We start from the raw sequence: 24521 nt of genomic DNA on the forward strand, positions 1-24521 counted from the left end.
TTCCATTTGTACAAAAGCTGCAACTGTAAGATGTCAAATGAAACCTATAATTAAATGGTGATCTTCCTAGCACTTCTGTTTCTCTGGTTCTCTGACCCTACAATTTTTGTGGCAAGCAACTAACTTTTTTCTTCTGTTTTCCTTTCTCATGGAAGAAATTAAATAAAAATTATAACTTAAAGTGAATAGTCTGAAAATGTGTGTAATATGGGAAGGAGCATACTGCTTCCTTTTACCTCTCGGCCCCTCCAAGGGCCATATCCAAAGCATTTAAATGTTTATAGCCGACAAACTATATTCTATATGTGTAAGATATTTTTGCTGATAATGAAAAGGAAGAGAAACTACTATAGATCTATTTTCAAGCTGTTTTACTCTCATTAGCTAGCCATACCCTTACAGTCATTTGAACCTGGGGAGTCTGCCTGTAAAGCAGTAGCTTTAACCTCTAGATCACAGGTTCTCTTCCTCTCAGCTTATAACTCTCAGAGTTATATATTTTTTTCTGTCGAATCACTCTGGTATACCCAAATGTGGGAGGGAGAATACTGCTTCCTTTTTGCCTCTCGGCCCCTCCAGGGGCAGTTAAATTTTTATAGCTGACAAACTATAAATAGTTGTAAAATGATAAATATTTTATCTTTAAAATATGTGTAACATATTTTTGCTGATAATGAAAAGGGAGACTAGTATAGATCTATTTCAAGCTATTTTGCTCTTAACAACTAGCCGTACCATATATATAATCAAACAAGCATACCTTTTAAGATAACCCATTTGGGTAAGGGAGGCTTTTAAAAATGGAGAGACAATTGTGGAAATCCAGGTTTTCTCAGACAATTGCTTCCTCTACAACCCAATTCTTCCATTATAATATCAGAGTAATCAAGTACATGCAGATCAGAAATAATAGATCCGACATAATAGATGGAAATAGCACATGTAACAAATGTGTGATGCTAAGGAGAGAAGAGTTGTTCCCATCCTAAATTCTAAGCATTTTAGTACATTTTTTCCTCCAATAGTCAGCCAATAATTCCTCCCCCATCACCCACATTTTTTTTCTTGCAGATATGTATTTGTTCAAATGTTGGGGACCATCTTGTGCATTGAAATTGCATTTTTGATTTCATAACAGATGGCACTTTAGTAGTCCAGAAATGTTCAGTTAAGCAGAATCCTGCTTAAGCAGAACTTTGATCTTGCAAGATTAATTCAAACATGGCAGTTATTTTAAATATCTGAGATATTAAATCTCTAATCCATTGCCTGCACACATTAGAATTTAGAACGTTCTGCTCTCGTGCAGAAAACTTTTAAATAGATTCTGTAATTGACAGTCGGTCATATACCAGAAAACCCATGCTCAGCAACTGCAGCACTTTCTCCTGCAACTTTAGAAATTTGATAGATTTGTCAGAGAATTGACTCTTAGCAGTAAAATGTTGCTGGGCACAGCAAATCCAGAGAGCACCCCAACATTAATTTAAATCTTTTTTAACCTTTCTAAATTCTTAGTCTTTTCAGGGATCTCGGCTTTGTCTTTGGAAGAGAAATGCCTAGACAAAAAAATAACCCTAATTACCCTTCAACAACATTTCTGGAAATATATGGAATAGGTTTTCTGCAAATGAGCACAAAGAGAAAAGATTCTGAGCCTTGGGCAAGAGGGTTATTTTTGTACAGGATAAGAAATGCATTTGGCTTATCATAATCACATGAGAAGGACTTTTCTGTGTCTGCCTAAAAACATAAGCTGATTTATTTTTAGGGAGGAAGCGATGCTTAAATAGCCAGAATAAAGGAGCTCTGGATTACAGTTTTGGAGTTTACAATTGTTAAAATGCATAAGATTTCTTACATCCATAAGGATTTGGATTTGTAAAGAGCTAGGGGAAAAAATTGGGAGCAGTGCATTCACTGAATTATGCAAGGATTCCTCATCTGTTGGACTAGCGGGACCATAGCTGATGCAGGCTGGAAGAGCTGTTTCATTCATAAAAGTGGGCTCCTGCAAGGGGGATACAAAATTTGTATTGTAATGCCACCTTGCAAATGTTGCCCTTTAAAAAAAATATTGTTTTTTATCTTTAAACATCATACTATTTTAATACAGATCCACACCCAAATTCGTGCATTGTTGTTTGTTAATACACAATATCATCATCTTCATCTCACATTGTCTCACAGTCTCGCCTTTTTTTCTTGATCCAATCATACCATTCCCAGGCCCAGTTTCAGGAAATGGTAAAACGGGTGGTGGCAGAGGCAGCGGGTGTTGCTTCTAAATCCCCCACCTGTCCACAGGTTCCATAGCTGGGATCCTTATACTTTAAAAACCCTGTAAATAAAATTGATTTGATTTGAGACTATGGATATACTGTAATTCATTCCTTTTCCTGTCTAATATAAGATGTTCTGTCTTGCACTGCAGCCGGTTGGTAATCAGCCCCAACTTAAAACCCAAACACAAAGGATTCAAAATGAACAAGAGTCTATTTGCAAAGACGTTTGCTGAACTGCACCAACACGGACCAAACAATGTCTTTCAACTTCCAAAATCCAGGCATGAAGCTAAGTTGATAAGATAAAGTCCCAGGCAAAACCACTCTTCACAGGCTCTTCTGTGGTATGCACGTTGGCTTTTTACAAAGAGCACCTTCCAACTCCTCCCCTTATATACTCTCTAGGAGTGCAGATTATGCACAGCTGTGCACACTTCCTCTTTCTGAGCTTTCTTAACTGCTCCTGTCTCCCCTGCATCCTTCTTACCCGTACATTTAGGATCGGGTTCCTTATCCTCACACCCAGACTCTCCCTCCTCCTCTGGCTCACTGACTGACTCCTCCGACAGCCACACAGGCCACCCCAGTTCATCACACTCAAAGTCCATTGCCAGAGGGCCTGCCTGCGAGCCAACCACAACATAAGATTGGGATAAATAAATACCCAGGCAACGCTGGGTAATCAGCTAGTTTTCTATATAAAGGAGACTATCAAACCTGTTTCAGGCACAGAAGCATTCTTAAAAATAAGGGTGATATGAAGGGTGGCACCTTCTTTTAATGTAGGTAGGTTTCTCATTTTTCAAATAAATGTAAAAGAAGAGTTTAAACAGAAGAAAGAAGCCAGTCATCCAATCTTGGGCCTGAATTTCTCCACGCACAAAAGAAAACCAATTGAAAATTGTTGACTTTACAGTCAGGTTTGCTGCTTCAGTCTTCTAAAACTTCTGAAATCTTGTTCCTCATTGTCCTGCCAATATGATATTTTTGCCCATAATTCTGTCTTATTATAATGTAACTATTCTGTAAACAGGGCTGCCTTAAATACCTACAGCTTTTTTCCATTCTCAGTTTGTAAAATTTAAACTTTTTCTTATCAGACCAATCCCTATCAAATTGGCTTCTTAATCTCTTAGTAATCTGCATGCTGGTCCATGCAGGACCTATTTGATGTAGTGTTGAAGATACCCTGAGTCCTTGTCTCACTTTAGGCCCAAAATTAGTTGGGTGATTGTGGGATACTTGCTCTCTTTCAGTCCTAGGAAGAAGGCAAGAATCCAACAACTTCCAATCATCTTGCCAAGAAGATTGACTTGAAAGAAGAAAACAAAAAAACAATAACTTAAGCCTGCGGTCCATGCAACATTAACTTCATATTTGCAGTATTGTGTTATGCTTAACTTGGATCCAGAACCTGCAGTCGGTACAGAAAGACTACCCAACTCAGCCAGTATGCAGCAGCATATAAACAATAAAGTTGAATCTTAAAAAATCCATAACATAACATACATTATAAGAACACTTCCTAGAGAAGGGCATCTGACTGAGAAGATCTGAGGATTGAAATGAATCCTTGAGCTCTTCCACATGCAGAGGTGGGCTACTGCCTGGACGGTAGGGGGGGGGGGAAACGCAGTGGGGTAGTGGCAATGGAGCTCCACTCCAGAGCATCCAATTTGCACTGAAAGATATTGAAAGAAAATGCAGGGTACCCTGCATAAGCCACGCTCACAGTGTGGTAGTAAAAATTTTGGTAGCCCTTCACTGCCCTCATGGCAAAGTCACTGGAGTTTGAAATCAGCTTGTGGCTCAGAAAACGGACTGAGGTAGATTTTCTCAACAGATGTCACTCGTTCTATCTATTCCTCTTGCTAGAACACTGCTCTCTTGGATTTGATGGCTATCACATGGACGAGCTGTTGGATGATGGATGATGAGTTGATTTTCTTAGCCTTTGCAGAACTGAAGAATGGGTAGTGAAAGTGGTTCTCATATTGTTCTCTCTCCAAGTTGTAGCTTTTTCTCCTTTCTCTCATGGAATCTAGGTTAACGAGTGACATCCTTGAAGAGAATCTAGCCACCCCTGGTCTCAGCCCAGGAGCTAGAAGCAACCAGCTAATGAAACGAAAAGCTAGGAAATCTTCTGCTTTAATTTTTTTTTAAAGTGACCTATTGTTTCCCCTTCCCAAAATAATTCTGACAGGCTTTGTAAAATTCAGTTGCAATCAAGGGTTTTTAAATATCCTCTTATTTCAGTCTGAATGCTAGCCTGACAGTGAAAGCTGTCTAGATCACTTAAGGCAATAATGGAAACGTTCCTCTTGAATGCACTAGGCACATTAGGGTGGAGCTAAAGTATTTCATGAAATGGTGAGATCGGAAGCCAACATCCCCCAAATTGTCTTCCAAATGGAGAGCCATTAAAACCGTATTTTTCCTCATTTTTCAGAATTAGAGTTAGCGAATATTAGAGAAATGCTATTCCATTAATGTTGCTGAATACAGCTCATTCTCAGATGATCTAGTTTTTATGCAACACAACTTTCAGAACTTCACATTTTCTCTTTCCTCCTCGCATATACAGTATGTATGTATATATCGGGTGAAATTCAAAATTTTCCCCTATTGGTACTGTGGGCGTGGCTTGGTAGGCATAGCAGGGAAAGGATATTGCAACATCTCCATTCCCAAACCACTCTGGGGCCAGGCAGTGGTGGCATTTGCTGGTTCTCTGAAATACTCAAAATTTCTGCTATTGGTTCTCCAGAACCTGTGAAAACCTGCTGAATTTCACTTCTGGTATATATGCTTCTTTCCGAAGGGGAAGGACTTTGTGGCTTTGCAACTTTTTCATAACTCTATTTAAAAATTAAAATGCAGTAAAACAACAATTGCTCTCTGCCCTAAAACTATATCCTAGGTTCCTCCACATTTCTACTGTGCAGAAGTATTGTATTATTCCAAATATCATGTTGGTTAGAGATGGCAAGCATTGAAGCTTAGCATTTCTGGGGTTTGCCCAATTGGAGAAACTACTAGTAGCCCTTGATTTACGACCACAATTGAGACCAAAATGTCTGCTGTTAAATGACTTTTACCCCATTTTATGACCTTTCTTGACATAGTTCTTAAGTGAATCACTGCATTTGTTAAATTAGTAACATGGTTGTTAAGTGAATCTAGATTTTCCCACTGACTTTGCTTGCCCAAAGGTCTCAAAATATGATCTCATGTCCTCAGGACACTGCCACTGTCACAAATATGAGTCAGTTGCCAGGCATCACATGATCTTGGGGACGTTTTAATGGTTGTAAGTGTGAAAAATGGTCATAAGTCACTTTTTCACTGCCATTGTAACTTTGAATATTCACTAAATGAACTGTTGTAGGTCAAGGACTACCTGTATTCTCTGTAGGTGCAGAGCACAGCAGCAGTGGGTTGCTTCTGGTTTGGCCCGGTTCTAAGAACAGGTAGTGCCAGTGGCGGGAGGCTCCGCCCACCCACCGGGATACTTCTGCGCATGCACGAATCGGTAGTAAAGGTTTTTAGAACCCACTAGTGGAGCACAGTCAAGGAGCACAGACTTTTAAAAATGAGATTTAATACTAAGAATTAGGGGTGAGAGAATACTGTACAGAATCCCAAGAGCTTGAATGGAAGCTCTCCAGCCTCCCTTATTAGTACATTCATTAAAGTGGAATCTCTTTGAAGCTTTGGAAATTCTTTTTCGTCAGCAGGATGCATTAAGAATCCGTTTCTTTGATAAGCCAGTTACAGTCTTTCCCATCTGCTGATTACTAGATACTTCTCTTCCTTTCTCAGTCTTACAAAACTCTCCTGCAGCACCAATGCCCTGAACAAAAATGACTAGCTCAGTCTCCCGAGAGTTATAGAAGGCTGCACAGGCTGCAATGACCTTGATTATTGCCTTATTTTTTTCTCTACCTCCAGACCTCCGGTGCTGAGTTGAGAAGTTGACTAAGCAATCCCACACTGAGTTCCTAGTCATGAGCTAGGGTGGCACAGCAGGTAGAGTACTGTACTGCAGGCCACTGAAGCTGACTGTAGATCTGTAGGTCAGCGGTTCAAATCTCATCACCGGCTCAAGGTTGACTCAGCCTTCCATCCTTCTGGGGTGGGTAAAATGAGGACCCGGATTGTGGGGGCAATAGGCTGGCTCTGTTAAAAAGTGCTATTGCTAACATGTGGTAAGACGCCCTGAGTCTAAGGAGAAGGGCGGCATAAAAATCGAATGAATAAATAAATAAAATAAATAATCAGACCGAATGAAAGTAGAGCCAATGGTCAAAGCACACATGACCACAATGCCATGTCGCCAGCAGCAGAGAAGAGTCTCTTGTAAGAATGTGTGCATCATTAATAAAACTGCCTCTCTTTTTCACATAGTGATTTCCAGGAGAGAATAGGGAGCTTAATAGAGAGAATAGGGACTTATAAATAAAGTGCTGATCTTTATTTATTTATTAGATATCTATTCCACCTTTCATTCATAACATTAATTTTCCTTATTGTCCTCCACAACAAGCACCTTATGAAATATGTTGGGATGAGAGTGAGTAATTACTCTTAAAGTTGCCCTGTGAGTTCTTGTTCCTGAGCGAGGACTAGAATTTTTAATTTAATTTATTAAATTTATTGGCCGGCCAACTCCTGTCGGACTCTGGGTGGCGTACAAAGAATAAAAGCAATATAAAAACAATGTAAAACAATTTAAAAGCCCCAATAATAACAAACATTCATCAGTGCTTGGCCGGAGCTAGATGCTATTGCTCAATGACCCCAAGCCTGCTGGCAGAGCCAGGTTTTTAAGGCTCTCTGGAAAGCCAGGAGGGAGCGGGCGGTACAGGTCACCAGGGAAAGCTGGTTCCAGAACCCAGGTCTCTCCACTCCCACCTCAACCCCTTAACCCTAACCAGTGATGGCGAACCTTTATTCCCTCGGGTGCCGAAAGAGTATGGGTGCGTGCTATCACGTGCGAGTGCTCACACCCATAATTCAATGCCTCGATAAGACAAAAACAGCTTCCCCTGCCCCCCTGATGCCCTCTGCAGGCTGGAAATGGACTGTTTCCCAACCTCTGGTGGGCCCAGTAGGATCCTGGGAGTCTTCCCCAAGGCTCCAAAGGGTTCCCTAGAGACAATGGAAGGTAAAAACATCCTCCCCCATTCCCCCTGGAGGCTCTCTGGAAGTCAAAAACACCCCCCCCCCAGAGCCTCTGGGCAAGCCCAAAATCAGCTGGCTGGCACACACATGCATGATGGAGTTGAGCTAGGGCATCTGCTCACGTGCCAGCAATTATGGCTCCGCGTGCCACCTGTGACACCCGTGCCATAGTTTCGCCATCACTGCCCTACACTGTCTCGCTCTGGACTGAGAGATTGTGACCATGTCAGTGCAGTTTTTTTTCTTTGCACATTGGAGTCATGGAAAGAGAAATGGGATGGGAAATCCTACTGTAAATATTGAAATAATTTGGGAAATGATACTTTCATTGGCCGGTTTTGCCACTTTTAAGATGAATTAGTGATAAAGGTGCTTCCCTGGGTGGCATGAGTCTGCGGAGTCTGCGGAGAGGGGTGACATACAAATCCAATAAATGATGATGATGATGATGATGACTTAGAAGTTAAGACACTGAGCTTGTCAGCTGGAAAGCTGACTCAGGTTCCAGAACTGAGTATCACACAACAAGTTTGAGGACCTGGCTTTGCCTAACTCCTTTAAAGTGGCAAAACTAGTCAATTAAAGTATCATTTCCCAAACCTAGCAGTTTGAAAGCATGTGAATGCAAGTAACACTTTGGTGGGGAAGAAAGAGAGCGCTTCGACATCATGACCATGGTAATGTCTTAACAATGTTCTGCCCCAGTTAAGACACATCATTTGAATGAACTTAATTTAATCAATGAACCACTGCTAATAACTGGCTTAGCAGTGGAGACACACACACACAAATCAAAAAGCAATCCTTTCTTGCAAAAAGTCAGCTGCTAATTAGAAGCTGAAGAAAGTTCAGCAAAATCTTAACTCAAAGCAATGCAATTATTTCTTCTTATCTCATGTAGTGTCCAAAGGCATGGCAAAACACCAGGAGTCTTCCTTGACAAGCAATCCAAGGCAGAAAAACAGTAGAGTCTTCACGAGACAATCACAGCACGACAACACTCGAGTCTAAACTGTTGTTTCCTGCAGGCTTTCAGCTTCCTCTACTGTTCTTAAATAGACTAAGGGAGTGGCCAATTAGCCCCCAGTCTTACTCCCAAGGAGACCTCCTCTGGAGTAACCATTCCTGTCTCTTGGCAGCTCTGTGAGCTCTTGCATCGAGAAGAGGAGAAGTCTCTTCTTCCTCATTGCTGCTATGAGGTGCTGGAGGTTCCAAAGGCCTGGCTCAACCTCTGCCTCTGGCACCAAGTCTTCACCATCCTCCCTACTCAGGTGCCAGCTACACAGGCCACTGGCATATCATCAAGTCAGTCTCCTCCTGAATAGGTCCGCTATCAGCTGCACGAGCTGTTGGTGGGCCACAAAAAATGACTAGCGGGAGTAAAATATGTAAGGATTCCTTTCCTCTTTCCCCCCCAGCACTGATTTATACTTTATATGGGACTCTCTCTATGTCCTCCTTCCCAGCAATGAGTTATGGTAAAAGGATGAGTTGCATCAACTTGAAAGTGGACAGATGGAATAGCGGAGGGTTGGCGGTGATGATGATGGTGGTGTAGAGAAACCTAGCCAAATGTTCTTTGTTGTTTCTGCATTGAAACCACGAGGATCTGGCACCACTTTCCTGGGCTATTTTCTTCTCTTTTACAGAACAACAAGCAGGGTATTTTTAAGAAGGAAATTGCACCTATATATTTTGAGATGAAAGCCCTCAGATCTCCATGGCAACATATATGCATCAACAGAGAGAAAGCTGAACATCTTGTTGTACTTGTCAGATTAAAAATTGACTATTTGTTTCAACGGGGGCTATGTGTCGTAAAAAAAGAGAGAGCTAATATTCATTTTTGGTCCAGGACCTTAGAAGATCAGGAGGAGGGTGTGTCCATGCAGAAACAGGTGGAGCTCTCCAGAGACCAGAAACTATGACCTAAAAGATGAGCTTCATTGGAGTTCAAAAGATTCCTTCAGAAACAAGGAAACTGGCCAAGAGTGCTTGTTTTACCAACCTCAGCTCCTTGCAGTAAATATTTGCTCAGGACCTCACCATTCCTTTTCACCTTGTAAATAAGTGACACCATTCATGGAGAAACACCTCAGAAACAGAAGTGCTCTGAGAGAAGGCAGGGAGAGCAAATCCAGGAAGAAATAGCATTCATTAAGCACCTCTGAGGTACAACCTATAATGGAATGTACAGATCACCTTGCCAAAATTCTAGATGCTTCTTCTGTTAGGTAAAGTTAGATGTCAGAATTCAAACATGTTCTCCTGTTCTTCAAAATGCTAGACAAACTTCTCCAAATATTTCCTCTTAGGAAGCCTGAAGAGACAGCAGTCATTTCAAATGCCTTCGCAAGAAGTGAAAAGTACATCATTTCCATCACCATGTATTTGTCTTGTGCTTGGTTGGATTTCCAACATCTCCCTTTATAGCAGAACATTTTAAAAGGTATAGAAAATCCATCCAACCACCAGATAAACCTATGGTGATGGTCTATTTTGTTCCTTTTGCAGAGGCATGTGATAAAACTGCTGTCTCTTCAGGCATTCGTCTATTATGGGAACAAAATGACTGCAGACTAGATGGGGATTGTATTGACACAAACAGGCCTAGTGGGAAATTTGAGAGTGTCATCCTAGACCAGTAATGGTAAAGCTTTTGGGCTCAAAAGCTTCTCTCTCTTGATCATCCTGCTTCTGTTCCTCGCTACTAACAAGCCCTCCCAATCCTGAGGGGCCCTGGCTGCATCATCCGGCTCCTCCCCACATTCCTCTGAAGCCAACAAAGCTGTATCTCCATCAGCTGTAGTTCTGGCTCGTTCTCCTCCATGGAGTCAGGCTCTGATGGGGGCATGACGGCCAAGGCTGGGCCTAAGGTAGAGATCTGGACCTTAAGATCAGTCCTAGCACTAGCACCACTCAAAAAGCCACTTGCACTCCCTTGTGGCAGTATTACATAGGTATGCCTTGTGCACACAAGCCTTAAGAAATGGCTCTATCATCTATCTATCTATCTATCTATCTATCTATCTATCTATCTATCTATCTATCTATCTATCTATCTATCTATCTATCTATCTATGATGGTCTTGGTATAATCGGGTTTCTTCCCATGTAGGATTTGGAAATTTCTGGCGACGTTTCGACGGGGTCCCACTCGTCATCTTCAGGCTGGTGTTACTGTCCTTGTTCTAGGGCGAACACAGCGAGACCTGAGCTGCCTTCCTTCTATAAATACTGGTGGCTGGGTATGGTTTGATGGCTCAGCAATTGCCTGCTGTGTAGCAGCAAGGACAGAAACACCAACCTGAAGATGACGAGTGGGACCTCGTCGAAACGTCGCCAGAAATTTCCAAATCCTACATGGGAAGAAACCCAAATATACCAAGGCCATCATACCTGTACTAGTGAAAATCTACGAAACCAACCATCTATCTATCTATCTATCTATCTATCTATCTATCTATCTATCTATCTATCTATCTATCTATCTACATGGGGCTACCTTTGAAAAGTATTTGGAAACTTCAGATCGTGCAGAATGCAGCTGCGAGAGCAATTATGGGCTTCTCTAAGTATGCCCATATTACTCCAACACTCCGCAGTCTGCATTGGTTGCCGATCAGTTTCCGGTCACAATTCAAAGTGTTGGTTGTGACCTATAAAGCCCTTCATGGCACCAGACCAGAATATCTTTGGGACCGCCTCCTGCCGCACGAATCCCAGCGACCGGTTAGGTCCCACAGAGTCGGCCTTCTTCGGGTCCCATCAACTAAACAATGTCGTCTGGCGGGACCCAGGGGAAGAGCCTTCTCTGTGGGGGCCCCAACCCTCTGGAACCAGCTCCCCCCTGAAATTAGGATTGCCCCCACCCTCTCTGCCTTTCGTAAACTCCTTAAGACCCACCTCTGCCGTCAGGCATGGGGGAACTAAAACACCTCCCCCTTGCCCATGCTGTTTTGTTGATTGATTGACTGTGTGCTTGTTTTTTATATATATTGGGATTGTTTTATGAAATTACTAATTTTAAATTGTAATTAGATTGGTGGGCATTGGATTTGTTATTGTGTACTGTTTTTTATTATTGTTGTGAGCCGCCCCGAGTTTTCGGAGAGGGGCGGCATATAAATCCAATAAATCTAATCTAATCTAATCTAATCTACCTATCTATTTGACATATGCCGCCCCTCTCTGAGGACTCAGGGCGGCTTACAACATATAATAAAACAATATGAAACATCTTAATCCAATTAATTATTTTTAATTTTAAAAACCCCCAAACCATAAAAACAGTCATTTCATTCAATCCACTTTCTCTCAACACATTCATTGGCCAGGGGGCAAGGATCTAATAGCCCCAAGCCTGGCAGCATAAATGAGTCTTAAGACTCTTAGGGTGGTGGCAGTATGAATCTCCGGGGGTAGCTGATTCCAGAGGGCCAGGGCCCCACAGAGAAGGCTCTTCCCCTAGGGCCTGCCAAACGACATTGTCTAGTTGACGGGACCTGGAGAAGGCCGAATCTGTGGGATCTGACCGGTCGCTGGGATTCATACGGCAGCAGGGGGCAGTCCTGTAGGTATTCTGGCCCGATGCCATGTAAGGCTTTGTAGGTCATGACCAACACTTTGAATTGAGTCCGGAAACCAATCGGAAGCCAATGCAACTGCTGAGTGATGGAGAGAGATGTACATGTCTGGGCAAGGCCATGACAGCTCGCACGGCTGCGTTCTGCACAATTTGTAGTTTCTGAATGCTCTTCAAAGGTAGCCCCATGTAGAGAGCATTGCAGTAGTCAAACCTCAAGATGATAAGGGTATGAGTGACCGTGAGTAGAGACTCCCTTTCCAAATAGGGCTGCAACTGGTGCACCAGGCGAACCTGGACAAACGCCCTACTCACCACAGCTGAGAGATAATGTTCTAAAGTCAGCTGTGGGTCAAGGAGGACGCCCAATGTGCAGCGATCCCCAGGATTAGCCATGCACCACTTACTTTCAGGCTGTATTCTCTTTCCATTGACAGGCCTCTGCAGCCTAGCTGGGGCTGCTCCAGGTTGCATGAGATCTTCATTTATAAAGTGGCTTTGGAGAATGCTCTTCCACATATTCCCCCCCCACATAAAAGCACCCCCCATTCTCAAGCAATTTTCAAAGGGTCTAGAGGTCACATGAGATCATGGCCCTCTCCCATGATTACCAGAGGGTCTGGTTCATACCAGACAGTGTGAAAGTACATCCCATTCTCATTCAGGAGTCTTCATAAACTGTGCAAGAAAGGTGCATGATTTCAAGAAGAGTTGTTGTCCGGTATTGATAAACAAAGATGGGTCACCCAAAATGTTGTAGTATGTGACTTTTGACATGTGTCATAAATTTGCCATCACTGTCCTAGCCTAGGGTTCTCCAACCTTCAGTCCATAGATTGGCACACCCCCTCTGATCCACAGAAATACCTTTCTCCGTAGAACCGGTCTCTGGTGCTCAAAAGGTTGAGGGCCATTGTCCCAGACTAACACTTTCATATGACGAGAAAGAGCAGCCATGGATCAAGGAGTGTTTGCATAAATCCATATTGTGTAGTAATTGCACTTATTCTGGGATTGGAAGGCCCTGCTTACAATCATTCACCTCTTAGTCAGCTCTCATCTGGATAACTACAATGTATCGTATATGGGACTGTTCTTGAAGACCATTCAGAAGCTACAGTTGGTTCAGAATACAGCAGTGTGAGTACACCTCGGTACACCTATATAATACTGCTACTTTGCAGGCTGTACTGGTTATTAGTGGGCTTCTGGTACAATTCAAGGCACTTTTCTTGTAATTTCCTTTGTTTGTCCAATAAGACCTGGCATTTGAATAATGTCACTGTTGTTGGATCTATTGTATTTAGGTGACTCAGTGGTTTTGACACTAGGTCTTAGACTGCTAAAGGTCTACACATCTTGGCAGTTCAACACCTGAGTGCCACCAGATGGTGTGAGCTCTTGTTACTTGTCCCAGCAAATGCAAGCAGATCAATAGGTAGTACATATAAGTATCTGGGAAGGTAAAAGCATACCATGTTTTTCCATACATTATGTGCTCCAGCATGATGTCATGATGGCACATGACCATGGAAACATCTCCAGACAATGCTGGTTCTTTGGCTTAAGAAAAGGAGATGAGCACTGCCCCCAAAAGTCGGTCACAACTAATGGGGTAAAACCCCCAAGGACATCTTTACTTTTAAAAAAATCTTACTGAATGAAATTGTATTCCCCTCCAGATCTGGATGATACTGACCCTGTGTGACTTCTGAAAGGACTCTGAAAACTTGGATTAGTCCAAAGCATTAGTCAGGAAGTTGCGTAAGTCCATTTTGATTGCTTTTGATTATTTGAATTATCTTTAGGGCAGTACTTTTTATTTGTTAATGGAGGAGGGTTATTTGTTGCTTTTAGCTGTCTTCAGTCGTATTGTATGGGCACCTATATCACACATTCAATTAATAAATAAAGTTAAATAATTATTTTTTAAAAAGTGACTCTTCTGGGGTATTAATCTGGCACTCCAAGCAATGGCCCAAATTGATTTCTTTTCATCCATCTAATTTTTCCTAATAATGACTATCAACACACTACAGGGAGGCAAATGGACTAAGATTGCAGAACTGTATCCATGATTTCATACACTGGATCTCCTTCCTTGGGTTTTGCCAATTGCTGTTTAATAGATGGTTTTTCAGTGAAGACTTTGTCATACATGCTTGTATCCTGCAGCAGGAAGAGACAGGCAACTTGTGCCCTCTGCAAATTTTTAACTATAATTCCCATAGCCACTTTCTATCACCCAATGTAATTGAAGCTGTCTGGAGTCAAGCCCAGCACCTTGTGAAGGCTCTGTGTTATTTATTTCTGTCTGTTTCATCTTTTAACTAAAACGCTCTTTTGTTCTAAGTAGTGTTTCCTGTCACAGTTATATGATTGAGCAGTAAAGCACATGGTGACTGTACTCTTTCCTTGCTCTATGTGGTGCTTTATAGAAACAGAACTTTTAACGGATTTTCCAATCCTGTCCCAACTGTTTAAAGCAGGAGGGATCTGAATCAAAGTAAAATCTTCCCTAGCCAAAAAGGGCGGCATATGTGTGTGTAACACAAGAGTGTATAGAGAGGAAAGGGAGACAAATGCAACACATGATTCTTCTTTCTGGTGCATTTTGATACAGAATTATTAACCCCACTCCTCATCTCAACGTTACACATGGAAAGCACTGTTCATTTAGGCCCCCTATTAGTTCAAGGAGCTAAGTCCCTTTCTTTGCTAAGAATTACAGGGACAGCGTGGAGTCAAAAAGAACAACTGGCATTTCCAGTCGCACGTTAGCAAACAAATGGGGTGGAGGGCATGGAAAAATGGTCCTGTGTCCAAGAGTTTGTGTGCCCAAGTTCATATCCAGCAGATGAGATAAAGAAAAACAATACCTAAGACTGAGTTTTTAGACTGATATATAGCAGCAGATTAAATGTTTCCACTCTTTGTTTTGTCTAAACAAAGGCTGAAGGGCACCGTTCAGTTGGCTCAAGCTCTTTTATTCATTTTTTAATCTGGTAAAAGGCAGGAAATGAACAAAGTTCATTTCCCCAGCTGCCTCTGCCTACTAGAAACACACACATGTGTATAAAACTATCCCTTGTTTTTCCTCCCCACCTCATGGAAGGAAAAAAAAAATCTTGGTGTAAGTAAGTTTAGAGAAAGCGTGCAAAGAATCTCTGCCCCTTTGCTTCAGTCAAAATTGAAGCCTTTCCTGCCTCTCTCTCTCTCTTTATGATAATAATACTGTTCCAGGGGTGGGTTCTACTTACCTTCCCCACTGATTCGCATTGCAATGAAAGTGCACGTTTTGCACACACACTCACTTTGCTCACGTGTGCTTGCATATCATAGAAATGACCTTCTGTGCATGCACAGTACTAAAAAAAAAAAAAGCAGCTTCTGCCCATGCAGATAAACAAGATGTCCCCTGAGAACTAGTTTGTGGGCATCAGTTCCAGTGTCCCACGCTACTAAGTTACTAACAGTTCTACAGAAACCGGCCAAACAGGGAAGAATCCACCTCTGTACTGTTCCTGTCTGTTGATGCATCAGAATATATTTGCTCCTTCCACCTACTGTTGAGGGCTAAATGGAATTTTCTCTGAGTGTCATATCTTAATTTTTATTCTCATCCCTCAAGGATTGGAATGCTGCATTTCTTTTGACCGCCTTCTGACCCAGGTTCCAGCTTATTCTGGGTGATCATACATCAATAAAACCAAATAATATCTCTCTGGTTAAAGAATTTGTTTCCTTGAGTGGGAGTTTTGCTTTTAAAACTATTTATAATGTGCAGGGAAACCCAAACTTATATTTTGTGAGGTTGTTCAAAGGAATCACTTCACACTCCTCGGCATGGCACACAATTTCCAGCGAGCAGAGAATAACCAGGTAGGAGTGACACCGACTGATGGATGAAAAAAGGGCTTAGCGAGTCAGAGGGCTATAGTTTTTAATATTTTTAAACTAGCTACAAAATGTCAATCACATCACAAACTGACAGGAAACAGAAGGAATTTCATATTACATGCGGCAACTATATTTAATCTCACAGTTTTATCTAGAATTCATTCACGTAAGTTATTTTTATTTTGTTTTGTTTTAAAATCAAGAACAGCTACTAAACATCGCCGTGATTTTGGTGTGCATAGCTCTAGATAAGCAACAGAGAACTGTATTAATAACAAACCACATGGGGGAGGGGAGAAAAGAAAAGAACAAAAGGAATCTGTGTTTGTGTGTGTTTGTGTGTGTGTGCGTGCACGCCAAAGCGTGTGAGAGAGAGAAAGAGAGAGAGCTAGAAAGATACAGCCTTATAAAAATTACATTTCTCTGCAACATTTCATATGATAGCCATCCCTCCCCCTGAAAAAAGACAATTTTTGAAAGCAGCAGACAAACTCTATATATTACACTTATATTTTATTTGCTGATGCTTTGTTGTTGTTGTTTTGTTGTTGTGTTTCAGCCAAATGTTTTATTTGCTGGCAATGATGAAATGATAAGTGCCAGATCCAATTATTTGGTCTTAAAATGAGGTAAATGAAAAGAACAGGGGGAAAAAAAAGAGGAGCCAACATCTTCATATGGAAAAATAAGACGGTGCTACTGCAGACTTGCTGGTATAACATAGTCCTGACAGGGTCCCAATACCAAGCATGCTAATTTTTTTGTTTTCTTTTGTTGTCACTGATGTTATTACTGCCATGGAAAAGTCTCACTTAAGTTAAAGAGTCTAAAGGTCTATTTTTTCATGCAATAAATGCATAAATCACATCACTGTTTGCTTAGTGCAATGCTTGTTATAAGTTATATAATTCCACATTGTCTTATTATGAACTTAGAACAACAGCATGGAGATGACAGCAATGGAGAAATTGAGGGAACATGGGGTTCTTAAGTGCTTAAACAACCATGATGTTCAAAGAAGAGACTTTGGGGGGAGCAGCTCTGTGAAATGTTAACAGTTTTACAAGAACAATACTGTATAATTCAAGGTTGAACAGCACGTTGAGCATTCCTACATTTTTTTGTTGTTGTTTAGCGGAAACATCATAATTGAAAATAAAAAAATGTGGGAGAAAGAAACCCACCAACTAAAAATGGTCAGAAAATGCAAGGGGTGGGTTGGAATGAAGGGAGGGAGGGAGAAAGGAAAGAAACCTACTAAATAAATAGAACGTAGTCTTGAGTTGTAGCCATTAAATCAGTACTATATACATACAACCTTTGGAAAGGAAGAGGTCTGGGAAATAAAAATAAATTTACAAGTATTATTTTTGGAAAGCTGACAACTTACACAGGACAACATTTACAGAGGGGAGGAAGAAGAGGGGCTGATATGTGCACGTATGCAAACCTAGTTGGTAAATACCATGAGAAAAAGCATGAGATTGCTGCCCTCGGGGACAGTGTGTGTAGAAGGATCAGCCCCTGGTTGCCTTTAACTGCTGCCCAACATCTTTGTTGCACGTTGATTGGCTTCATCAATCCTGTTTTTGTTGGAAACAGCCTGAATGAGAAAAGAGGCATAGAGGAAAAGGGTCAAGAAGGCAATGTTGTCAAGAAAGTTATTCATTCATTCGATTTTTATGCCACCCTTCTCCTTAGACTCAGGGCGGCTTACAACATGTTAGCAATAGCACTTTTTAACAGAGCCAGCATATTGCTCCCACAATCCGGGTCCTCACAATCCGTTGTTATACTAGAGAAATGGGTACCTGGGGATCCCATCCCAGAAATGCCCCCCCCCCCCCCGTTTACAAAATGTGATGTGTGGTTCTGAATGAATTGGCTGACTGATTTTAATATATATGGGAATTTAGTAGTAATTTTTAATTGATTAGATTTGTTGTATTGTTTTTGTATCTTATGAGCCGCCCCGAGTCTTCAGAGAAGGGCGGCATACAAATCTAATTAATAGCAACAACAACAACAACAACAACAACAACAGCAACAATACTAATAATACTAATAATACTAATAATACTAATAATACTGATAATACTGATAATATTAATAATACTAATAATACTGATAATACTGATAATACTAATAATACTAATACTAGTACTACTACTAATAATAATATGGGACAGTCTAATGCAGGCTATATTAATATTGGGTAGTAGTTCAAGAATAGAATTAGAAATAGAAATAGCAGAGATAGAAATAGAAATAATAACAAAAATAGAAATACAGTAGAACCCCGACTTACGAGACTAATTGGTTCCGGAAGGAGGCTCGTAAGTCGGAACGCTCGTATGACGAAACATTGTTTCCCATAGGAAATAATGTAAAGTCAATTAATCCGTGCAACAACAAAAAACCCCGCTGCCGCCGAACGCGGAAGTTAGCGTTCGGCTTCAGGAGACAGCTGCGAAGCGGCGCGGGTGTTTTAAAACGTCGCAGCTGGCCTGGGGGGCTCGGGGGCTTCCCCCCGAGCCCCCCAGGCCGGCTGCGACGTTTTAAAACACCCGCGCCGCTTCGCAGCTGCCTCCTGAAGCCGAACGCGGAAGTTAGCGTTCGGCTTCAGGAGACAGCTGCGAAGCGGCACGCGTGTTTTAAAAGGTTGCAGCCGGCCTGGGGGGCTTGCCAGCACCCCAGCGAGCCCCCCAGGCTGGCTGCAACCTTTTAAAACACGCGGGATACGAGCGCCAAGGAGCTGTCTCCTGAAGCCGAACGCGGAAGTTAGCGTTCGGCTTCAGGAGACAGCTCCTTGGCGCTCGTATCCCGAATGTGAGCTCGGGAGGCGAACAAAAATGTCGCTCCCCTCCCAGCTCTTATCTCGAGTAGCTCGTAAGTAGAGCTGCTCGTATGTCGAGGTTCCACTGTAGAAATAATAGAAAGACATGGAAATAGAAATAATAGAAATAGAAATACTGTAACAGAAATAGAATAAGCTGGAAGGGACCTTAGAGGTCTCTGCTCAAGTAGGAGAACATATATCATTTCAGATAAGTGGTTAATTGTTCTCACTCTTAAGAAGTTTCTCCTTAATTCTAGATTGCTCCTCTCTTTGGTTAGTTTCCAACCATTGCTTCTTGTCCTGCCCTCTGGTGCATTGTAGAATGATGTCTCAGATTCACACCTCAACACCATTCCTGTTAGGCTCATATGTCTCCTTTACGCATAATTTCAATCATCATTGAAATAAAATAAAACATATTTCAGATGATTGAGATAATAAAAAATGGTTGTAATCCCAACCTCATTAGAGGTTGTGGGGTCCATTGGTGCTCTCAAAGCTTTCTTGCAGATGTTTCATTACCCAATTTAGGTAACATTATCAGTGCTACTCCAATGATGTTTAGGTAATGAAACGTCTAGAAGAAAGCAAGCAAGCTCAGAAAGGGATTCCTTATGTCAACCCCAAGCTACAAATAAAGTGGTACCTCTACTTAAGAACGCCTCTACTTACAAACTTTTCTAGATAAGAACCGTGTGTTCAAGATTTTTTTGCCTCTTCTCAAGAACCATTTTCCACTTACAAACCCAAGCCTCCGAAACTAACTGGAAAAGGCAGGGAGAAGCCTCCGTGGGGCCTCTCTAGGAATCTCCTGGGAGGAAACAGGGCCAGAAAAGGCAGGGAGAAGCCTCTGTGGAGCCTCTCTAGGAATCTCCTGGGAGGAAACAGGGCTGGAACAGGCAGGGAGAAGCCTCCATGGGGCTTCTCTAGGAATCTCCTGGGAGGAAACAGGGCCAGAAAAGGTGGGCAGAAGCTTCTGTGGAGTCTCTCTAGGAATCTCCTGGGAGGAAACAGGGCCTCCGCCCTCCCTGTGGTTTCCCCAATCGCACACATTATTTTACATTGATTCCTATGGGAAAAATTGCTTCTTACAAACTTTTCTACTTAAGAACCTGGTCAAGGAACAAATTAAGTTCATAAGTAGAGGTACCACTGTATTCCCTTTTATTATTGGAAGTTATTAGAAAAATATTTTATGAGCAGGTTTGAACCGGAAAGCATTTGGATCAACTATGAATGTTGATGCCAGTGGCAGCTCATCTCTTTACCTTCTCCATGATCCTGTCCATTTGGCGGTTCTGTGTATCAATCTCATTGCCCATATCTAGAGCCATATGACGGAGGTTTCCAATGATGCCACCAACTTGTTCCAGGTTTTCATCCATCTCACTTTCTCGGGCATCATTTGTTACCCTGCAAAAGGATGAGAATTAAAACCGGACTGAACCCATACCCAAGGCTTGGGTGTTTATCCAAAAGTGAAGCTTCATTATTAAGGCAAAGGAATGCCATTTGATGGCCACATCCAAGATTTTCTGGGCCTGTACAAAGACAGACACTGAGCAAAACAAAGGGTTAAAGGCAGTGGTCAAATCTACTTACCTTCTTTAGCGGTTCGCTTTGTGCACGCTTTTTCACCCTCTGCGCATGCGCAGAGGATTTAAAAAAAAAGAAAATGGTGACATCCAGGCCAGTGGACAGAACCCCATGCTGCTGCTGCTAATGGTTCTCTGAACCACAGGTGACCACTGTGTGTACCAAACTGGGCCGAACAGGTAGCATTTCACCTCTGGTTATAAAGGATATAATCTTCCACATCCTCCACAAGTTGAATCTTGTGTCAGAATACTGCTCTGTATGCATAGGCATATCTTTTAGGCTAATTATAGAAGCCACAGAAGAACCAGCAGAATGTCAGGACACAATAAGTGGGAATACTCAGGCACATTGTCATTCCTTTCTGCACATATTTAGTGAACATTATCGAAGCAACCTACATATTGGTTCATTCTGAGGGTTCTTTTTTTTGAAAAAAAGGCAACATCTTTAAGTTATTAGCAAATGAAGTGACATTACATGCAGCGTGTTTCCTGGTGCCTCAAAGGATTGTCTTTTTTCTGAAGAAAAAGATGATGGACTGGGATAAAACCACCATCAAACCATATGTTCTATTGAATGCCAGGATCCTAATTAAAGCATCTGAACAGATGGCTGCCTAGCCTTTGCTTGAACACATCCACTGAGGGGAAGATATTCAGCTGGGAAAATGGTTCTACTGCCAACCTACTTTGAGTGTTAGGAAGTTTTATCCAATATGCCCACCAGAAGTTGCTTTCTTGAAACGTAAAACCATTGTTTTGTATTCTGTACCCCATCACTCCCTCCTTCCGTCTCTCATTTATCTATCCTCTATTATTTTTACAAGTAACTCGAAGCAGCAAACATACTTAATACTCTTTCCTCCTGTTGTCCCCCTAACAACCTTGTAAAGTAAGTTGGGCTGACAATGGGTGAGAAGGCTTGTATATTAATAGCGTTGTTGCATATAAAGCAAATGTTATTGAAGTTATCAGAATTATTTACTTGGGGTTTCTTCTTGATTGGCAACGTCCTACCGGTCAATGACTACTTCAGCTTCAACCGCAACAACACAAGAGCATGCAACAGATTCAAACTTAATATTAACCGCTCCAAACTTGACTGTAAAAAATATGACTTTAACAATTGAGTTGTCGAAGCGTGGAACTCATTACCGGACTCAATAGTGTCAACCCCTAACCCCCAACATTTCTCCCTTAGACTATCCACGATTGACCTCTCCAGGTTCCTAAGAGGTCAGTAAGGGGTGTACATAAGTGCACTAGTGTGCCTTTCGTCGCCTGTCCAATTGTCTTTCCTTTATCTCATATATCATATACATTTTCTTCCTTTCATATATCTTCTCCTCTATTTTTACATATTATCTTTATATATATTACTTCACGTCTATTCTCTTCCATATGTATTGTGTATTGGACAAATGAATAAATAAATAAATAAATAAAAATAAGGCTCAAAATCACCCAGTTACTTTTCATGCCTATATGTGGACTATAACTCAGTTTCCTGGTTAGTAGTTCGCTGCCTCGAGCACTAGACTAGCACTACTTCTCTATCTTTACATTAGTTATTTGTCTTTTCTCAACCCTTTTCGCTTTATCTGAAATCCAGAACTGGATGCAATAGTTGGAATGGGATCTGACTACCACAGTAGAAAGGGGAATTTTCCTTCCCATTCTTTGATTAGTTCGAAATGATACTTCAGATGATGTTCAGAGGTTTAAAACTGCATTTATCTTTTCCCCTATATTCCCACTTTAAACGTTTCATGATTTCTCCCCCCCCTAGAATGATTTCCACTTGATTAAGAACATTAGCATTTGCTCTTGTTAAACTTTATTTTGTTATTTCCACCTAATCTCCTGTCAGATAAACAAGGTTTTGCACTTGCAGCTTCTATGACATTTGCTATCTTACTCAATTTTGTGTCATCTGTAAATTTGATAATCTCTTTCCCACCCGTCATTAATAAAAATAATGAAGAGAATAGGACCTTTGAATGTGCCTGTTGGCAGCTCTTGATTTTCACTTGATGTATTTATTTGTCATGCCATCCAGCTCATAGTGAATTAGCTTGCTGCCGAGAATGCCACAGTGGGCTTTGTGAAATGCTTTGGTACAATGCTCCAGTAATGTATTAACGAAGATACCTGATTCCCAAACACTAAGAAAAAATGAATATGCTTTGTTGTATTTATTATATCGTTTTCCAGATGTTTACAAATCAAACTCTTTATGATCTGCTATGCAGCTTCTCCAAAGCATTTGCTAGATTGAGAAGTCTCGAGTTTCTCCAAAGCACTCTTTCCCCCTTTCTGGAGATTGGGGCATTATCTGTTTTCTTCCAGAAGTTCCCAAGTTCTCCAGAATTTCCCAGATACAAGACACCAATGTTTCTGTTCTGGTTTCTGGTAGAAGTTTAGTAATTACAAATAATTCTCATTAAATGCATCATTTCATGACTAAGGCACTCTGTTTGTTTATTTCTCTGCTCTCCTGTATTTCAACACCTCCCAGACAGCACTTGGTCCGTTATCTCTCTCTCTCCAGCATTTCTCACATTCCTTTTCCTGCTTCACTTAGACAAGATTTATTTCCTAACTACATAGCTATAAAAAACAGTAGCACTGACTAAATACAATACAAAATACTTTGGCTTACTTTAGCCTGGCGAAAACCCCCTCCATATTTCTTTTCAGCAATGTTGAAACTCCACCCTTCTTCTCCACTAGCCCCCTGACGTGCCAATTACCTCACTACAATATTTAACCCATTCCTCTCCTTAATATCTTCTTCCAGACCTTTGCTCTCTACGTTTCTGAATTCTTCTGAATTTAGGATTAACCCAGCGTGCATCTGATTCTCCCTCACTAGATCCTGAACTCATAGCCCCATCCTGTGGCTGGCCTCCCACCTGTTCTACTACCTGTAACCCTGGGCCCTCCACTACTTCATAAACCCTATCTGAATCCGAGTCCTCAATATCTTCATCATCCTCCAACTGATCAGGAGTATGTACAACAGTTTCCCCCTCCAATTCCCTAGAATGCAATTTATCCAACCCTAGAGATTTATATGAAGAACTGTTCCTTAGCAACTATTACTACTACCCTGTGAAAAGATGGGACGACAATAAATTTTATAACTAACTACATTTACTAATAGTATTCTCACTATTGAGGTAAAGTGCCATCCATCACCCTTGAGCTGGCACCAAACAACACCAGGATAACACTTACTCTTCCCATCAATGTTCCCTAACCTACAGTATGTAGGGTGTGTCAAAATTTTCAACTTACAATTTCCAAACATTAGGTGTGCTCAAAAGTTGTGACACACCTGGGGATTGTAAATATATTTTGGTTGTTTTAACATAATTTAGATGTGCTTGGTAACTACATAAATATTATACTTTTTAATATTTTGTTTGTTTCATCAGTTACATCTGTCTGCGTCAATGCAAAAGACGCTGTCCTGGTTTTCACACATTATACATAAAACCATAAGTTTTCTGGTTTTGTTACGACTCCTCTTCATTATGACTCAACAGAGAATACACCTGAGAGTAGGGAAGGCTGACTTTCACATTTTGTTGATGGGGATTTCAAAGTTGGCTTGTTTGCTCTACTTTTTATATCCTGGACATGTGCCAAATTGAAATAATGTGGAATAGAAACATGGAAAGATATGAGGTATAGGAGGAATTTGCTTCCTACATGATCATTTATTTTGTTTATTAAACTTATATGGTGCCCATCTCACTAAAGGCAACTTTAGAAGACTTACAATCAATTGTGGGGGGAAAAACCCTCTCAGAAAATTAAGTGCAAATGGAGTCGGCCAATGTTGGACAGGAACAGCTAGCTAGTAGCAAAGGCTGACCAGAGACCAGAAGTGAAGAGGGGTTGCCTATGACTACAAAACATACTACAGGTCATGCCCGCCAGAGGTCATATGCCCTTGCCTTTAAGCTAATGGATGACAAAGGCAGATTTTACACAATTTGATAATGTAGGATAGTGTTGGCCTAGGAGGAAAAATACCACTTGTGACTTAGAAATGGCTTAAGAATGTTTCTTCCATGAGGTAAGGATGAGTTATTCATACTTGGATGCATAATCTAACAATT

The 24521-nt window shown here is 41.3% G+C and overlaps 1 protein-coding gene across 1 annotated transcript in view; it reads right to left on the reverse strand.

Annotated features, from left to right (window-relative positions):
* Nucleotides 1-15982: 15982 nt before the first annotated feature.
* Nucleotides 15983-24521, reverse strand: part of SNAP25 (synaptosome associated protein 25) — a 70029-nt gene continuing 61490 nt past the window's right edge. The window contains exons 7-8 of the mRNA XM_070738193.1: nt 20062-20206; nt 15983-17557 (exon numbers count right to left, since the gene is read on the reverse strand). Of these exons, the coding sequence (XP_070594294.1) occupies nt 17489-17557; nt 20062-20206 (214 nt within the window). The 3' untranslated portion in view covers nt 15983-17488. The remainder of the gene's footprint in view (nt 17558-20061; nt 20207-24521) is intronic.

Source organism: Erythrolamprus reginae, chromosome 1 (genome assembly GCF_031021105.1).
Source record: "Erythrolamprus reginae isolate rEryReg1 chromosome 1, rEryReg1.hap1, whole genome shotgun sequence".
Taxonomy (NCBI): Eukaryota; Metazoa; Chordata; class Lepidosauria; order Squamata; family Dipsadidae; genus Erythrolamprus; species Erythrolamprus reginae.